Source organism: Lithobates pipiens, unplaced genomic scaffold (genome assembly GCF_037356315.1).
Source record: "Lithobates pipiens isolate NorthernLeopardFrog02 unplaced genomic scaffold, aLitPip1_a1.2 Scaffold_19, whole genome shotgun sequence".
In the NCBI taxonomy this organism is placed as follows: Eukaryota; Metazoa; Chordata; class Amphibia; order Anura; family Ranidae; genus Lithobates; species Lithobates pipiens.
Window position 1 is genome coordinate 137,204,966 of NW_027507764.1, and position 17,050 is coordinate 137,222,015.

Here is a 17,050-nt window from a genome sequence, read left to right on the forward strand (position 1 = left end):
AATTGGGTCATTTGGGGGGGTTTGTACTGCCCTGCCATTTTAGCACCTCAAGAATTGAGATAGGCAGTCATAAATTAAAAGCTGTGTAAATTCCAGAAAATGTACTCTAGTTTGTAGACGCTATAACTTTTGCGCAAACCAATAAATATATGCTTATTGACTTTTTTTTTTTTACTAAAGACACGTGGCTGAATACATTTTGGCCTAAATGTATGACTAAAATTGAGTTTATTCAATTTTTCTTATAACAAAAAGTAGAAAATATCTTTTTTTTTTTCAAAATTTTCGGTCTTTTTCCATTTATATCGCAAAAAAATAAAAAATAAATCGCAAAGGCAATCAAATACCATCAAAAGAAAGCTCTATTTGTGGGAAGAAAAGGACACAAATTTAATTTGGGTACTTAAGTGGTTAAAGAGAAAGGAGGGAGGGGGGAAGGACAAAGCTCATCACGTGACACATCATCTCAGACATCATTTAAAACTAGTAACACTGACTAGGTTTATTTTGTCTGAAAACATTTCAAAACCAGTTCTTACCAGACCATATCTATTCTGTGGCCATTGAGACAAACAAGACCCTAAAAGAGACATTTGTCTGTCAGCTATTTTTACATTTATCAGTCTTGTTACTCTTTCTCACCCTTCACATGCAAGCGAACCTGCTTCATATAAAAAGGAAGTGGTTTAATAGCATAGTATGGAAAGCAGATAAATTGGTATGGAAATAGAAGTTCTCAGATACAAGAAATGGGGCTAATCTTCATTCTAATTCACCTTGTTTTATGACAGACACAGAAACGCTGCTTGGAACAGCCTTTCCATCCACAGAGATATTTCTGGATAAATCCACCATGTCCCAGTCAAACAACGACACAGTGCTACTCAGCAGTGGCTCTGCATGCTCATCCTTTTTAATGCTTTCTTTCTCAAAGCCTCCTTGTATTTCAGATAACAAACAGAATTCTGTTGGAGGAAAAAAACAAAATGTGAAGCAGGCATTATTAGAACATTATATGACATTTTTTATACCAATTTAATCACATCAGACCAGTGAAAATGACTGAATGGTTGCTGTTTCTTACTCCACGTCATGCAATGCTGGATTAAGGCAATTTACTTACCTGGACAAAGCAGTGAAACATTAACATTTTTAAGTCATTTAAGACATCAGTATTACTTATGTTGCTCACTAAAGCAAATATTTTAACATTTCCCACTGGTCACAATGAATACTTCTATAGCCTGTTAAGTTCACATAGGGAAACAGAATATCAGTTTTGCAGGCTTCTCTAATGCTGGTGAAACACAAAGATTTTTCTTTCCCATCTAGCTAAATAGCTGGTCACATGTGGATGTTACCCATGACTGTCTACATGCAAATGCAGTCTGCCTAGTAATGCCCATTTCTCCAGACACCCAACCACCTAGGCATTTTGATATTTGCATAATGTTCCCCAAGAGCCAGCCCACTCCTTGCATCAGGGGTGAGGGCTCTTGGAATGGGGCAGGGTGCTTTGATGCTTTCATAAAGCGATGTACAGCATCTTAATAGCCCCTCCCACCAGCCATCATAGGTTTAATTGCATGGAGTTGCAGAGAGAGCCAGTGATGGCGTCACTGGGCCTAAAATACATCATGACAACAAAGGAAAAGTATTGAAAATATTAGCAAGTTGATTGGGGGATGGGGGGGGGGGGGGGGGGTGGTGACCCAGGAAAGAAAGTATAAGCATTTTAAACTTCAGCTTTAAAAGTATTTTGTTATATCTGTTCAATAGGTCAAAAACAAAATTGCCCGTTGGTCATGCTATAAAACCTAGTAAACGCTGCCCGTGCTAAACTGGATGAATCTCAATCACTATTATCAGCCTTGCCCTTTTTACACCCCCCCCCCCCCACCTCTAAGGTATGGGTTAAAGAAGGTACTCTGTAATTCAAAATCAGTAGTGAGCAACCTAGACAGAATGCAGCTACTTCATAGATACAGTATTGAGAGTGAGCGTTGTCGCCTTAAAACATAACATTAAAAAGGCCTGAAATTATTTTTATTAATGAACATCCAAGGATTGGTAAAATGTAATGTAGTACAGTTTTTGTTTGCTATAAATACATGTTTTAAGGCCAATAGAGCATAGATCATTAAAAGAGAAGTATGGGAAAATTACATCTATATATTTATTATTTTTTCTAATCGTACTTGTCTAGGTGGCTCTAACACTGAGAACCGAGTGAAAAAACACCACTGATTGCTTGGTTCTTAGGGCTCCCTGAGTTCTCTCCCCCCCCCTTGCGCTCACTAGAGTGCTGGGCAGTGGAGGGGGTGGGAGCGGACAGCTCAAGCTCTCAGTGGCTCGCTGAGAGGCTGAGCTGCGTGTTGGTCCAGGCATGTGGGCGAATCCAGACTTCATTGTCACAATCTTGACCGAGCCTGGACCAGCTCTGTTTTCAGCCCGCTGTCTGCTGAAAATGGGTCACAAGAGTGCAGAACAAACTGCACTCCTGTGATCCACAGAAGTACAGCCAAACGAGCTTTGGCTGTACTTCTTTTTTAATCTATAAGCACAAATTCAATTATACTTCCTAACAGGGCTGGACTGGGACAGAAATTCGGCCCTGGACGTCATCCAGACCGGCCCACTTACGTTTTGAGTGTCCCATCAGCATCCCCTTTACATCAGAGTCCCACCACCAGCTCCTTGCATCAGAGTCCCACCACCAGCTCCTTGCATCAGAGTCCCACCACCAGCTCCTTGCATCAGAGTCCCACCACCAGCTCCTTGCATCAGAGTCCCACCACCAGCTCCTTGCATCAGAGTCCCACCACCAGCTCCTTGCATCAGAGTCCCACCACCAGCTCCTTGCATCAGAGTCCCACCACCAGCTCCTTGCATCAGAGTCCCACCACCAGCTCCTTGCATCAGAGTCCCACCACCAGTTCCTTGCATCAGAGTGTCCCCCTCCCACATGTACTCACGGTTCTAAAGGCAGCCTTTCTTCTTCCTCTCTCCAGTCATGTGATAACAAGCGATAGGGGAGAGAGGAAGGAAAGTCTGCTGACCGTGTCTATCTCCCCCTGCAGGCTGGAGGGAGCAGAAAGCCTAATGCTCTCTCCAGCATATCTCGGAGACTGAAGTGTGAGTGAAATCGAAATCACTCACTGTCAGAGAGGAGCGGCTCCAGGACTGCACCAGACCGGCCCACTGAGCCATCGGCCCACCGGGAATCTCCCGGTAGTCCCGATGGCCAGTACATGCCTGCTTCCTAACATATAGATGTAGACCAGAGAGTTTTTATGACTCTTGATATGAACTATGTAATCCAAATATGAAATAGTATGCATGTAGAAATGCAGCATCAAGAATTAGGTTCAGAAAACGTTACCACAATTATTCAAATCCTACTGAAAGTAAATGATCACTTACATCCAAAGCATAAAACAGCCACATTAAAAAAAAAAAAAAAAAAAGCCCATAATGTAGAAGTGATGTGTATTGTTAGATGTTCATGAGAAGAGTTGTGTCATGATTCTTGTGCTGGTAATATAAATTGGCTCTGAAAGAAAACCGTTCATTATCCTCACACACTGCCAGACTCCATGCTGTTCTCACACAGCCCTCACCACAGGCCGAGGTAAAAATGACATCACACACTGTGACAGCTGCAGTGAGGAGACGCATGCCCGTGTACATACCACTTCACAGATGAGCAGCAGACTCCTCCCGTTCTTATAGAAGCTCAAGGTTAACTCATGGATGCTTCAAATAAAAACACAGTTTATGTCTGCCAAGCCCCTGGGTGGATAACATCTGAATGCTATTCATTTGTATTTGAACGCCATTGAGGGACAAAAAATAAAAAAAAGAAAGAAAGAAAGAAAGAAAACCAGGCAGACCCGATGGACCACTCTGTCTTTTTTCTGCTGTCACTTTTCTAGGCTTCTATGAATATATGGTACGTAAAGTTGTGTGTAAATTGTTGGCTCTGAAAACTCAGAATAAAATATGCCATCTTCAGAGTCCCCAATCAAATTGTAAAATAAGACAGGGGGTTTTCACACACAATTCGGTGGCTGCGGCCATATGCACATTTGTGTGCATATATATATATTTTTTTTTCCTACATCACCACATAACCTCTGTTCTCAGCTGCATAAGAGCTGGGAGGGGGTGAAGAAAAAACACAATGATCTTCCCAGTGAATGGCAGGAGAGGGAGGTCAGGACAGGTCTGATCATTGGAGGAGAGCAGGCTGAGTTACCAGCACAGCTAGCGAATGGACCGCGGTGTGTTCTCCTGCTTAGTGTGGTCAGTTTTTAATAGAAAAGCAGAGGAACTGGCAGGAACACCAGGGATTTCTCATAAAGGAAGCAATACAAAAAACAGGATATTTCCCCATACAATTGCATGGTACAGCAGGCACATATCAGAGATATGGAATGTTGGGTTTACATGCTCTAAGTCCCACATTCCATATATGATACTCAAGCCATCCGCTTTCCTGGGACAACATACCCAGCACTGGAGCTCTCTTCCAAAATTTCTTTATTGAAGTCAATTCTTGAACACACAGTACAGCAGCTTACACATTTCGGTTAACACAGTCTTAGTGATAGCTGTAACTACGGCCGTGTAGGCAGAAAAGCGTAAGTGGTTGTACTGTGTAATGAGTGCATCTGGTGCATACCTTACTTTTTATGGATCCACCAAAAACGTCGCAGGCTATAAGTGCTAGCCACTTCCAGGTAAGCTATGACAGTTATACGCAAAAGTTGCATCTGAGGACTGTTCCATTTCACAATCAGAGGAGTTGAGGAGAGGCAAAGAGAAAAAGAGAGGCTGATTTTGCCGGTCAGTGACTGCAATTTTCTTTTACAATGGCAGTCAATAAGATGTAAGCAGAGAGCTTATAAGATTTACTATGCTAGTATTAGACTGTGACAAAAATACAATGCATTGCTGCTAAAATGGGCCTTGCACATGAGCCATTGGATATGTCTTCGCAGATGCATTGGACTGTTTATCATGGGCATTAGCCCCAAGTCATACATCCATCTCTATAGTAAGCACACAGCAAATTTTAGCAAGGATCACCTAATCCCAGAACTCTTCTCTAAGGGGCACCATACACGTTACAATCTAAACACACAATCTCTGTACAATCAACTTAGAATTTACCAAAACTGTATAATATGAGGACCTACCTAAACTATCCAATCAATTTATATCCAGACAGGCCCTCACACAACATAGTAGTTGTTACATCTAAAAGAGATTGTTCAGATTTTAACATGTACAGTGAATCCAAGACCTGTTTCACACTGATTTTGGTTTGTATAAGAGCAGTGTGAACAGCAAGCTTTGACAAAACATTTGTAGAGCTTTCAGCAATCCTTTTGAAGCTTTTAAAGTGCCATTCCGCTCCAGTTTGTAAATGATAAACACAGACCCTAATAGGGGTGTGGATCTCCACTTAAAAACAAGCTTCTAGCAAACTTCAGCACTTCTTGAAGCTTGTTAAAAGCCTGCTAGCAGCTTGCTAAAAGTGGCAATAAACACCCACATTAGGATCTGCGTTAATCATTTATGCTTGAGGTAATTACAGCCGTATCAGTTCACTTGTAAAAAGAACAATCAAGTATTGTCCAATATACTTTTGCACTAACATCCAAGTGTCCCCTTATTCCAGGTTCAAGTACTGCTTTTTATAGGACCATTTGGAATTATTTGAAATTGATGGCAGTAACAGGTCTCAAAAATTGGGACAGGGAAAAAAAAAAAGCTGGCAAAGTAAGTGGTACTAACAAGAAAGAGCTGGAAGAACATTTTACAAACCATTTAAGGCCAGTTCACACCACATGCACTTTTTTTTTTGCATAAAAATTTATGGAAAGTAGGTTATATGGTTTTCAATGGCATAGTTCACACCAGTCCTTGCAGTTACAGTGCAATCCAGTTCCATAAAAAAAGTAGAACATGCTGCATTTTTCCTGTACTGGAACGCTGTAAAACTAATCAAAAATGCACTGGAACACACCAAAAATGCATTGGAACACACGTCCTTATTTAAAGTGAAGACAAAAGAGTGGGGGGGGGGGGGTAAAAAGCACTGGACTGCATCAAAAACGCACTGGAACGCATCAACAATACACATGCAGAAAAGCATCTGGACTGCGTTTCTATGGTGGGAACTGGTCCTAATTGGCAGCAGCTCAGTAACATGATTGCGTATAAAAAGGGCATCTTAGAGAGTCAGAGAGGTAGATTTACTAAAACCGGAATGTGCAAAATCTGCATAGACACCAGATTCCATTTTTTTTTTTTTGTGTAAAAGCTTAAACAAGCTGAAGTTAGAAGCGGATTGGCAACAATGCAGATTTGCACAATATTTTGCACTCACCAGTTTTAGTAAACCAACCCAAGAGTGTCTCAGAAGATTGGCAGAGGTTCACCAATCTGTGAAAAACTGCTTCTAAAAATTGTCCAATTTCAGAAGACTGTTCCTCAACGTAATATTGCAACATACTTTAAATAGATCATCATCTATGGTACATAATATCATCAAAAGATTGCGAGAATCTAGAGAAATCTCTGTGCACAAGGGACAAGGCTGAAAACAAAATTGGATGTCCGTGATCTCGGCGCTCAGATGGCACTACTTTACCAACTGCTGACCCACCACAGTACATATGCGGAGGGGTGGCATGTGGTACAATAATGCTCCGGTACGTCATGTGCCTGTAGCAGATTTAGAAGATCGCTGCGGCCCACTCCCACCAACCGGTTTGTTCACTGGACACAACGGATTGTGGATCCTCGTACTCTGGGCCCGGTGATCATGTGATCGCTATGCAATCACATGATCACAATGTCAACAAAGCTGTTATGAATTAATTCAGCTGTGGTTCCTGTGCTGTGATTGGCCCACAGCTATCACATGGAACCTGGGCCAATCCAAGCACCATGTACCATGTGTCTGAATTAATTCATAACAGCTCTGTAGCCAAAACCAATATACACCAATTGGGATTTTTGTTAACCAAAGACAAGAAGCAGAATACATTATGGCCTACATTTATGAAGAAATCTGATTTTATTGGATATGTTTTATAACAGAAAGTAGAAAATAGTTTTTTTTTCAAATTTTCTGTCTTTTTTTCATTTATATCACAAAAATAAAAAAACCCAGTGGTGATCAAATACTAAATACTAAAATTTGGAAGTGGCAGCGAATTTGTAGTATACAGCAGCATAGGAACTATAGATACTAAACAAGAACTATACAATATTTTATTTAAAAGCACAGTAAAAACAACATCCACTGGTACAACACCAAATATTCTAATATAGCAGTAATAGTTGGTCCAGCAGTCACTGCCATTTTAGAATAGCTGCTAAAATGGTACCAGTAATGATATATATTAACCACATAAGCCCCGGACCATTTTGCTGGCCAAAGACCAGACGACTTTTTGCGATTCGGCACTGCGTCGCTTTAACTGACAATTGTGCGGTCGTGCGATGTGGCTCCCAAAACAAAATTGACTTCCTTTTTTCCCCACAAATATAGCTCTCTTCTGGTGGTATTTGATCACCCCTGCGGTTTTTATTTTTTGCCCTATAAAAAAGAGCAAACATTTTGGGAAAAAAACGCATTATTTTTTACTTTTTGCTATAATAAATATTCCCCAAAAATGTATAAAAAATTTTTTTTCCTCAGTTTAGGCCGATACGTATTCTACATATTTTTGGTTAAAAATAAATAAGCGATTATTGATTGGTTTGCTCAAAAGTTATAGCTTTTACAAAATAGGTGATAGTTTTATTAATTTTTATTAATTTTTTTTTTTTTTACTAGTAATGGCGGCGATCAGCAATTTTTATTGTGACTGCGACATTATGGTGGACACATCGGACATTTTTGGGACCACTGTCATTTATACAGCAATCAGTGCTATACAAATGCAGATTCCTGTGTAAATGACACTGGCAGTGAAGGGGTTAACCACTAGGTGGCAGTGTAGGTGTTAAGTGTGTCCTAGGGGCGTGTTGCTAACTGTGGGGGGCATGGCTGTGTTTTACACATCACTGATCTCTGCTCCAATCACAGGGAGCAGAGATGAGTGTCACTGTTGCTAGGCAGAACAGGGAGATGCTTGTTTATGTGATCGGACACACGCGACGGCACGGCGGAAAATTGGCCTGTCCGTGCCATTCTGCCTTCGTACATCGGCGTACGCCTATCTGGAAGTGGTTAATGACTAGCACTCTTCTGCTGATTTTATGTAATCCCTTTTTATTAGCTTGATTTGCCAGGAAGTTTATATACTTCTTTAGAATTTTATTATGTCCTGTGTTCTATTTAAATTATGTAATAAAAACAGAAAATTAGGATAGTTTCAGTTTCATGACATTCATTTCTTACAATATACAAATAGTACAAATCATTCAGAGTTTGGCCAAGTTTACACTAGCGATTGGAGCGTGCTAAAAACAGGCAGTTGAGCTGCCCAACACACCCTCCTTAAAGTGGTTGTAAAAAAAAGATAAAACAAAATAACACCTGCAAGACAAAGGCATAATGAGCTAGTTTGCATAGCATACTAGCTCATTATGTAATACTCACCTGAGATCGAAGCCCTCTCTGCTGTGCCTGTACACCGCTACAGCGGCCAACATCACTCCCAGGGGTTACCTCCGGGTATCGCGGCTCTGGCGCTGTGATTGGCCGGAGCCGCAAAGACGTCACTCCCGCGCATGGGCGCAGTAAGAGCACACTCACTGAAGCAATGGCACATACCTGTTATTCCTTCAGGTTGTGTCAGTGCGCATGTGCCGATATCATTCAGCTTGAGAGCCCTCCCCTTTCTCTCTTGGTGTCAGGAAAACCTTTCAGAAGTAACTCATGTTGATGGCAGAGGAACAAAGCAGCAGACAGAAATTACACTTGGTACACACTATAGAGGAATATGCTTTGTTCATAATTTATGTCTGAGGTTTACAACCACTTTAACCACTTCATGTGAAACGTAGCTGTATGTCGCTTTGAGGAAGTGGATGTACCTGGTACAATTTTTCAGAGCTGGCGGTTGGCTTTCTAGTGAGAACAACCGATGCAGCTCAGCAGCCGCTTGGCCGTTATCACCAGGCACGGGAAGGGATGCCCCCCTCCCATCCTACCTGAAGCTCCCGTCCCACCAGGAGACCCGAGCGACCAGCCGGAAAGTCCGCCAGCTGGCCGGAGATCCAAATAAAGCCAAAATTGGCTTTGATCGGGTCTCCGATGCAAAAACCTGGAAGCAACCAATGGCGCCGATTAAAAAAAATATATTAAAACCACCTATTACTGTCACAAGGGATGTTTACATTCCATGTGATAGCAATAAAAGGGATCAGATTTTTTTTTTAAAGGGACAGCACTAGAGAGAAAAGCTCCACCTCCAGAGGCAGGAAACACAAGGATCGGATTAAATCCATAAAGGGAGGCTCCCATCCCTCTTCCCCAGTCATTTATCCAAGAACTTTCCCGGTACAACTTCAGAAACAAACACTCCAGGGTTATATCAGCATATAGGGAGGGAATCCCTGCTGTCCTGGACGACTCCCAGAAACAGAGTTACCAGTAAGACTAACTCTGTTTTTCTCTAGTCATTTGTCCAGGGCAGCACTAGAGAGGATCAACGAGAACTTACCAGATTTGGGGGGGGGGGTTGGGACTACTGCCTGGAGCACCTTTCTCCCAAATGCTTGTCTTGCACTGAGATAAGTTCCAATCTATAATGCTTCGCGAATGTAGAGTAGCTTGACCATGTCGCTGCTCAGTAAATTTGTTCTGGTGTCGCTCCAGCTCGCTCAGCCCAAGAAGCAGAAGGCACCCATGTGGGGTAAGCCATGGGGGGAAAAAAGAGCATTCCTTCTTTAACTACTTCAGCTCCGGAAGGAATTTACCCCCTTCCTGACCAGGCCATCTTCTGCGATATGGCACTGTGTCATTTTAACTGACAATTGCCCGGTCACTTTTTTTTACATAGAGCTTTCTTTTGGTGGTATTTGATCACCTCTGCAGTTTTTATTTTTTGCGCTATGGACAAAAGAATGGTAACAATTTAAAATAAAAAAAAATAAAAAAAACACAGCTTACTTTTTGCTATAATAAATATCTCATTTTTTTTTTTTACCTCAGTTTAGGCCAATATGTATTCTTCTACATATTTTTGGTAAACAAAATTGCAGAAAGCGTATATATTAAATTGGTTTGCTCAAACGTTATAGTGGCTACAAAATAGGGAATAGATTTATAGCATTTTTATTATTTATTTATTACTAGCAATGGTGGAGATCAGTGATTTTTAGCGGTACTGTCATATTGTGGTGGACAAATCAGACACTCAACACATTTTTGGAACCAGTGACATTTATACAGCGATCAGTGCTAAAAAAAATGCATGGATTACTGTATAACTGTCACTAACAGGGAAGGGGTTAACACTAGGGGGCAATTAAGGGGTTAACTGTGTTCCCTAGGTGTGTTCTAACTGTGGGGGGGATGGGACTGACTAGGGGAGGAGACCAATCTTTGTTCATACTTCGTATAAACACACGATTTGTCTCCTCTCCCCTGACAGAACCAGGATTTGTGCGTTTACATACACAGATCCCAGTCTGTCAGGAGCGATCGTAGGTGCCCCCAACAGTCATCGCATTGACTCCGGGGGCATACTGAGGACACGCGCCTCTTACAGAGTCTTAAAGAGCCAACGTGCAGCTACCGTACAACAGCTCGCCCAGGGGAGCCAACACGCCACAGTATAACTGCGGTGGCTGGTCGGAAACCAGTTATGATCTTGTAAGCTTGCACAATAGCTTGTTTGATCCACCGTGCAATTGTGCCTTTGAAAGCTTGGAGTCCCAATTTTTTCCCAGAATGTAAAATAAAAAGGCCATTGGACTTTTGAATGCCTTCAGACAATTCCAAATAACGCAAGACACAGGCCCTCACTTCCAGTTGGTCGAATTCTGCTTCTTTTGGATTGGTTGGAGACGCACAGACAGAAGGAAAAACAATCTCTGGAGTCCTGTGGAATTTAGACCACCTTAGGCAAGAATCCCGGGTCTGTACGCAATACCAGTCTGTCCTCAAAAATGTGCAGGAAAGGCTCTTTAATAGAAAGTGCCTGCAGCTCGCTAATGTGCCTGGCTGTGGAGATTGCCACTAAAAAGACAGGTTTGAGAGTGGCCCAATTTAAGGACAGCTCTTTCTCTTTCAAACGTTTTATCCAATCCTTGTATTATTATCGACAAATCCCACTTTGGCAGAATCTTGAACAGAATTGGCCCAATCCTGGATAACCCCTTAAAGAACCTGCTGACTAGCGGGTCTAACGCCAGGGGTTGCTCCAAAAAATAAATAAATAAATAAATAAAAAAAACAGAAAAGGCCAATACCTGAACTTTCAGTGTACTAATGGCCAGTCCTTGGTCTGCGCCATCTTGTAAAAACTACAAGACGGCTGGAATACCTCTGCAAGACACCTTCTTGGTGTCCATCTATGAATGAAAAAAAATTAACAAATTGCTTGGGTTACCTTCTTTTTACTGGAAAGAATTGAATATACTACCCTATCCGAGAGCCCCTTAGACTTCAAGAGGCTTTCCTCAGACACCAAGCTGACAATTTCAGACTGTATTTTTGGCAACAGGACTGGGCCCTGAGACAGCAAATCCTCCCTCTCGGGCAGCATGAGGCTTAGCAGTGTGGTGAACCATTGCCTCTTCAGCCAATACGGGACCCACTAGGATCATTGTGGTGCTCTCTTGAACAAACTTTCCTAGGACCAGGGGAATAAGTAGCATAGGTGAAAAATCAAAAGGCACTGGTATCCGTTGTGATACAGAGGGACACTGAAAGAGACTATTGTAGATCGTGCACAAGGTTCTCTTTGTTTCTCTACCCCCACAGAGACCTCTTGGTCTTCGGAGAAAGGCGGAAGGTCACGTCCAGCGATTCCTGTGTCCCATCCCAGCTGTTCAGGTTATTGGCCTGGAGACAGCTGAAATGGGCCCTTGCCCACAGTACTGCTGGAATTGTTGATGCCAGAAGACCTAGACCTGAAATGGCCAAACAGATGGATACTGCCAGATTGTTCTGAAAAAAAGGCTGCCGTCGCCTCTACCTTTCTACTTTCTCCTTTGTGAGATAGTTCTTCTGCGTCACCAAGTACCATAGGTAATAAAGGGCCTGTGCTGGGGTTAGGTTTGATTTCTCCCTGTTTATCAACTACCCCAGCTCTTCCAGGAAAGGAAATGGCCACCCACAGGTCTCTTTGGAGCGCAGAGGGTCCAAAAAATAAAAGGTCATCTAAGTAAGGGAACTGAGATTCCTTTTAGTCTCAGGGGGGGCCAATGCCACAGTCAGGACTTTTGCAAAAATCCTGGGGAAGGAGGACGACAGGCTGATTGGCAGGGCCCTGAATTGGAGATGTCGGACCTTCTTTCCCCTTTACTTGATTGCCACCATCAAAAACTTTTGAGATTTTTTGTGGAACGGGATGTGCAAATAAGCGACCCTCGGATTGAGGGAAGCCATGAAGCAATCTGGGGGAAGAATCGACAAAAAAGATTGTTTCCATCCAAATTTTCTTGTAGATCCCCTATTTGTTCAGTGACTTCAAGTTCAATATTAGGCGGAATTTGCCCTGACAGTTTCTGTACCACGAAAACTTGCAACTAGAAACCCTGGTTTATTTCTCGCCGTGGCACTGGAATAAAGATCCGCTGGTCTATCAAGTCGCCAATTTAGAACAAGGCTGTCATTTTCTGAGGACCCCTGGGAGAGGTGGTTATGAACGCCCTTGCGGGCAGAGCGCCCTTGAACTGAATTCAATAGACTTCCCTGATTATCCTCAGTATAAATCCATTTGGGGTAGTCTTTTCCCACTGTGGGAAGAACTACCCCAATCTCCCTCCCACAGGGAGTCATTGATATTTTGTGGTTTTCTTAGGAGAGGAAAACAGGATAACTTTCTGCTTCCCCCTTCCCCACTGTTTTAGTGGCTGACCCCTTAGTAGTTTGCCCCTGCGACCACCCTTGCCTTTGGGAGCAAAAAAAAAAAGTTTTCCTGCAGCATTCTTATTTTTAATAGGAAAATCTTTCTTCTTGTCAGCAGTTCAGTCTAGAACTTTCTCTAGATCTTGTCCTAATAAGAGGTCTCCCTCAAAGCCTTACTTTTGAGGCCAGGTCCCCCGACCAGGATTTTAACCATAGAGCCCTGCAAGAAGAATTTACTAGGGCTGCAGCTTTTGCCGATAGCTTGACCGACTCAACTGCTGCCTTGTGCAGCATGGGTAGGGAATCTAAAATTTCCTTCTGGGAGGTCACACCTTTAATATCTAGTGTCTCATAAATCACCCCCAATAAGGCGTCCACCTCGTTGAGCGAGAGCCTGTATCTAGGTGACCTTGTCCCCTGGCTTGGAGTATCTTTGGATGATGCTGTTTCACTTAGCTCCTACAGAGAATCTGATTCCTCTGGGGTTGAAGCGGGTGGGAACTTCGTCTGGTTATTTTGGGGTTTCAAGGTTCGACAGCATTGATTTTATAGCCTTCATTTCTTTAATGCCAGAAATCAAATCAATTCTTTACATGCCTCCGTTGCCTCCTTGTATACCAATTTATCAATACAAGGTTTACAGAGCGGTGTGTTCCACCCATCTATGAATTTAGTTGTACAAGACGGACACCTCCTCCCCCCGACTTCTCTGGTTCTTTGGGCTGAGCCTGAAGCAAGAGAAGGAGAAAAGAACAATCAAAAATCGATATTGCTGTCAGTTACCATGAACAATACGTGCGTCTCCCACGACACCCATATGCACCCCCACCAGCCGTGGGAGAGCGACCTGCACCGAGTCCAACTCCACCAACACCCCTTGTCGGCCAAATCACCCTGTTTCTGACTACCTGAGCTGGGCTGGCACCACTGCCATGCTGCTCTGCTGGGTATATGTCCTCCTGAAGCACTGCGCCATTGGTGGATCCAGGATGGTCAGCGGCTGTGGCTGGCTTTCTGAATAGACCGCTATGGATCCGGTGTCCATGCTCCTCGCGAGACCAAGAAACAGAAGTCATGCGCCAGAAATCCCCCACCCTCCTCTATACGTTACAAAGGCCCGAACTCCGCCCTCCCCTGCCGTACTCACGCCAGATCAGTACCCGGCCAGCTGAGGGAACATTCCCCTTGCTACAAACACAATGCGGGGAGCGTCCAGCGACGGGTTGATGTGGAGGAAAAATACCAGTCTCAGCCTGCCTTATGCCTGACCCATGATCCACCATAACCAAAGGTACTTTGCAGAACTCCCTCTCCTCCTCTCCCCTCCCACCCCCCAGGCAGTCCTAGGTCCTGGGGGGGGGGGGAAGACAAGAGCTCCATCGAGCCTCCTCCACCAGTGAAGGAAACAGACTAGGGAAGAGGGACGGGAGCCGCCCTTTATGGATTTAATCCTTGTGTTTCCTGCCTCTGGAGGTGGAGCCTCTCTATCTAGTGCTGTCCTGGGCAGACAACTAGAGAAAAATAAATATGAAAAAAAAGAAAATTTTAAGCATCCCCACGTGCTCGTGCACCAAAGAAAATGCATACGCAAGTCGCAGCCGCAAATTTAGACTGTGTTCAAATCACACGTGAGGTATCACCGCAATCAGAGTGAGAGCAATAATTCTAGCATAAGACCTCCTCTAACTCTAAACAGGTAACCTTTACAATTTTTTACAGCGTCGCCTGTACAGATTTTTAAGTACCGTAGTTTGTCTCCATTCCACAAGTGTGTGCAATTTTAAACCTTAAAAGGTTAGGTATCCATTTATTTGGCATAACATCATCTTTCTCAATATACAAGAAAATCGGGCTAACTGTTTGGGGGTTTCAAGTAATTTTCACATAAAAAATATACAGATTTTAACTTGTAAGAAATATGTGTCAGAAATAGACTAGGCCCTTAAGTGGTTAAGCTACAAAGGCATCCCAAACAGGTTTGCATACTTGCCACAGCCACAATGCTTTAAAATGCTTGAAAACCCCTTGGATATACCCCTTTGAAATGACCTGCCTATGATACACAGAGGAAACAAATCTTCTTAAATAAGTTGTGCCCGTTTATCTGCAGCCCTCTACGGCCTTCTAAAAAAAAAAAAAAAAAAAAAAAAAAAAAAACACACACATTTTACACAGCATCTCAGCTCTAGAAAGCAGGGGGCAGAGATCTAAAGTCACCCACTACAGAGTCCGGTAAGGAAAGTTCTGAATCTGGAGGGGACTGGAGGGGACGGGAGGGTACGTCTAGAGAAAAAGATTTAATCTCCGAATACGGAAAGGTTTCTTCACAGTAAGAGCTGTGAAAATGTGGACCCCCCCTACACAGGGAAGATGCACAGCTGTTAATTACAGGCTGTGTTCTGGAGCTCTCTGAAACAGCACAGAGAAGTCACACTTCGCATTTTGGATAGTAACACGTACACAGTGTAGAAGGATGTGCTTTGTTCATTATTCATGTCTGAGGTTTACAACCACTTTAAGAAAAGGGACCATGATGTAACTGCCCTGCAATGCAGTTGGAAAAGAGGTAACATCCCCTCATCACTGCCTGTCAAACACCCTCTGAAAAGCATTCCACCGCAGATCACGCTTTAGAGGCCAATGCACGTGTAAACAAGCCCTCACAGCTCCTTAGTTTGAAAATACACTTAAAGTGAAATTTAGGATAAACCTCCAACAGCAGAATACTCCTGCAGTCGGTAGAATGGAACATTTTGGACACTTTAAAGCAATTATTCATTAGTCCTACCAAGAATTGACAATATTGCAGCTTACCCGTCCTTAGATGTGGTGGCCACATTTGTTTTCTTTTTTCACACTTTTTTCCCCTTTATTTTAACCTGGTAAATCTGCTACTACTAAACACATCATGTCCTAGGGGACAACTGTACTGTACAGCATTGTCCCCCCCAGAAAAGAGTATGTTTGGACCACATAACACCTTCCTCTTCTCCATAAAAGGGGAGGTGTTTTGTAGTTCACCGAGATTGCAGGGAACAATGCTAACTGATAACAGTCCAGAGGCAGAGAGCACAGCCGAGTGTCCAACATAGGGCGGGACTGGGCGTGACTGTGAGCGGAGCTGAACAGAGCCGAGTACACTTGGCTATGTATCTCAGCGGGGCCTCCTATTGGGCGGAGCCCATGAGCTTGAGCCCAGTCACGCCCAATGGTAAGTCCGGCCCTGATTTCCATACTCAGGAAGAGTAGCAGAATGTATTTTAGGGTGTAATCTGTTGAATGCATATGCTGTACCTGAGAAATAACTTGATAATGACAATTTTGTAAAAAAATAAAAATAAAAAAAATAATAATAAAATAATAATAATAATAAAATCTTCATTTGGCAAAGAACTGTGGGAAAAATTAAAACTCAACATGCTACTTAATACCTTGGAATGTCTACTTTCTAAAAAGGGGTCATTTGGGGGATATTTGTACTTTCCTGACTTGTTCGTGTCTCAAGAAATGAGATACACCTGATGTGCTGAAGGCCTGATCAGACGTGATCAATTTTCAGTGATTGGCACCATAGTTTGCAGACCCTATGACTTTCGCAAAGACCAAATATACACTCATTTGGGTTATTTTAACCAAAGCTATGCAGCAGTATAAAGGCATTTCTTTCACAAAATTAAGGTCTTTTTTTATTTATAGCACAAAAAATAAACAAACCACTGTTGATTAAATACCACCAAAAGAAAAGCTCTATTTGTGTGAAAAAAAGGACTCAAATTTCATATGGGTACAGTGTTGCATGACTGAGTAATTGTCATTCAAATTGTGAGAGCGCTGAAAGCTGGTCTGGGCAGGAAGGGGGTGTAAGTGCCCTGTATTGAGGGGCATAGAAAGGGGGGAAAAAATACAAGCACAAACAAAAATACTTTACCCTTACATATTTATTACTACATTCAGTGTTTTGCCTGAAGGCAACAAAGGACATTTTTAAAGCCTATATGCAAAAAT

At 42.7% G+C, this 17,050-nt stretch overlaps 1 protein-coding gene across 2 annotated transcripts in view; it reads right to left on the reverse strand.

The window, feature by feature from the left end:
* Positions 1-17,050, reverse strand: part of GSDME (gasdermin E) — a 359,256-nt gene that overhangs the window by 133,921 nt on the left and 208,285 nt on the right. For both annotated transcript variants that reach the window (XM_077491303.1, XM_077491304.1), the window contains exon 6: positions 777-965. In XM_077491303.1, coding sequence (XP_077347429.1) covers positions 777-965 — 189 coding nt within the window. The remainder of the gene's footprint in view (positions 1-776; positions 966-17,050) is intronic.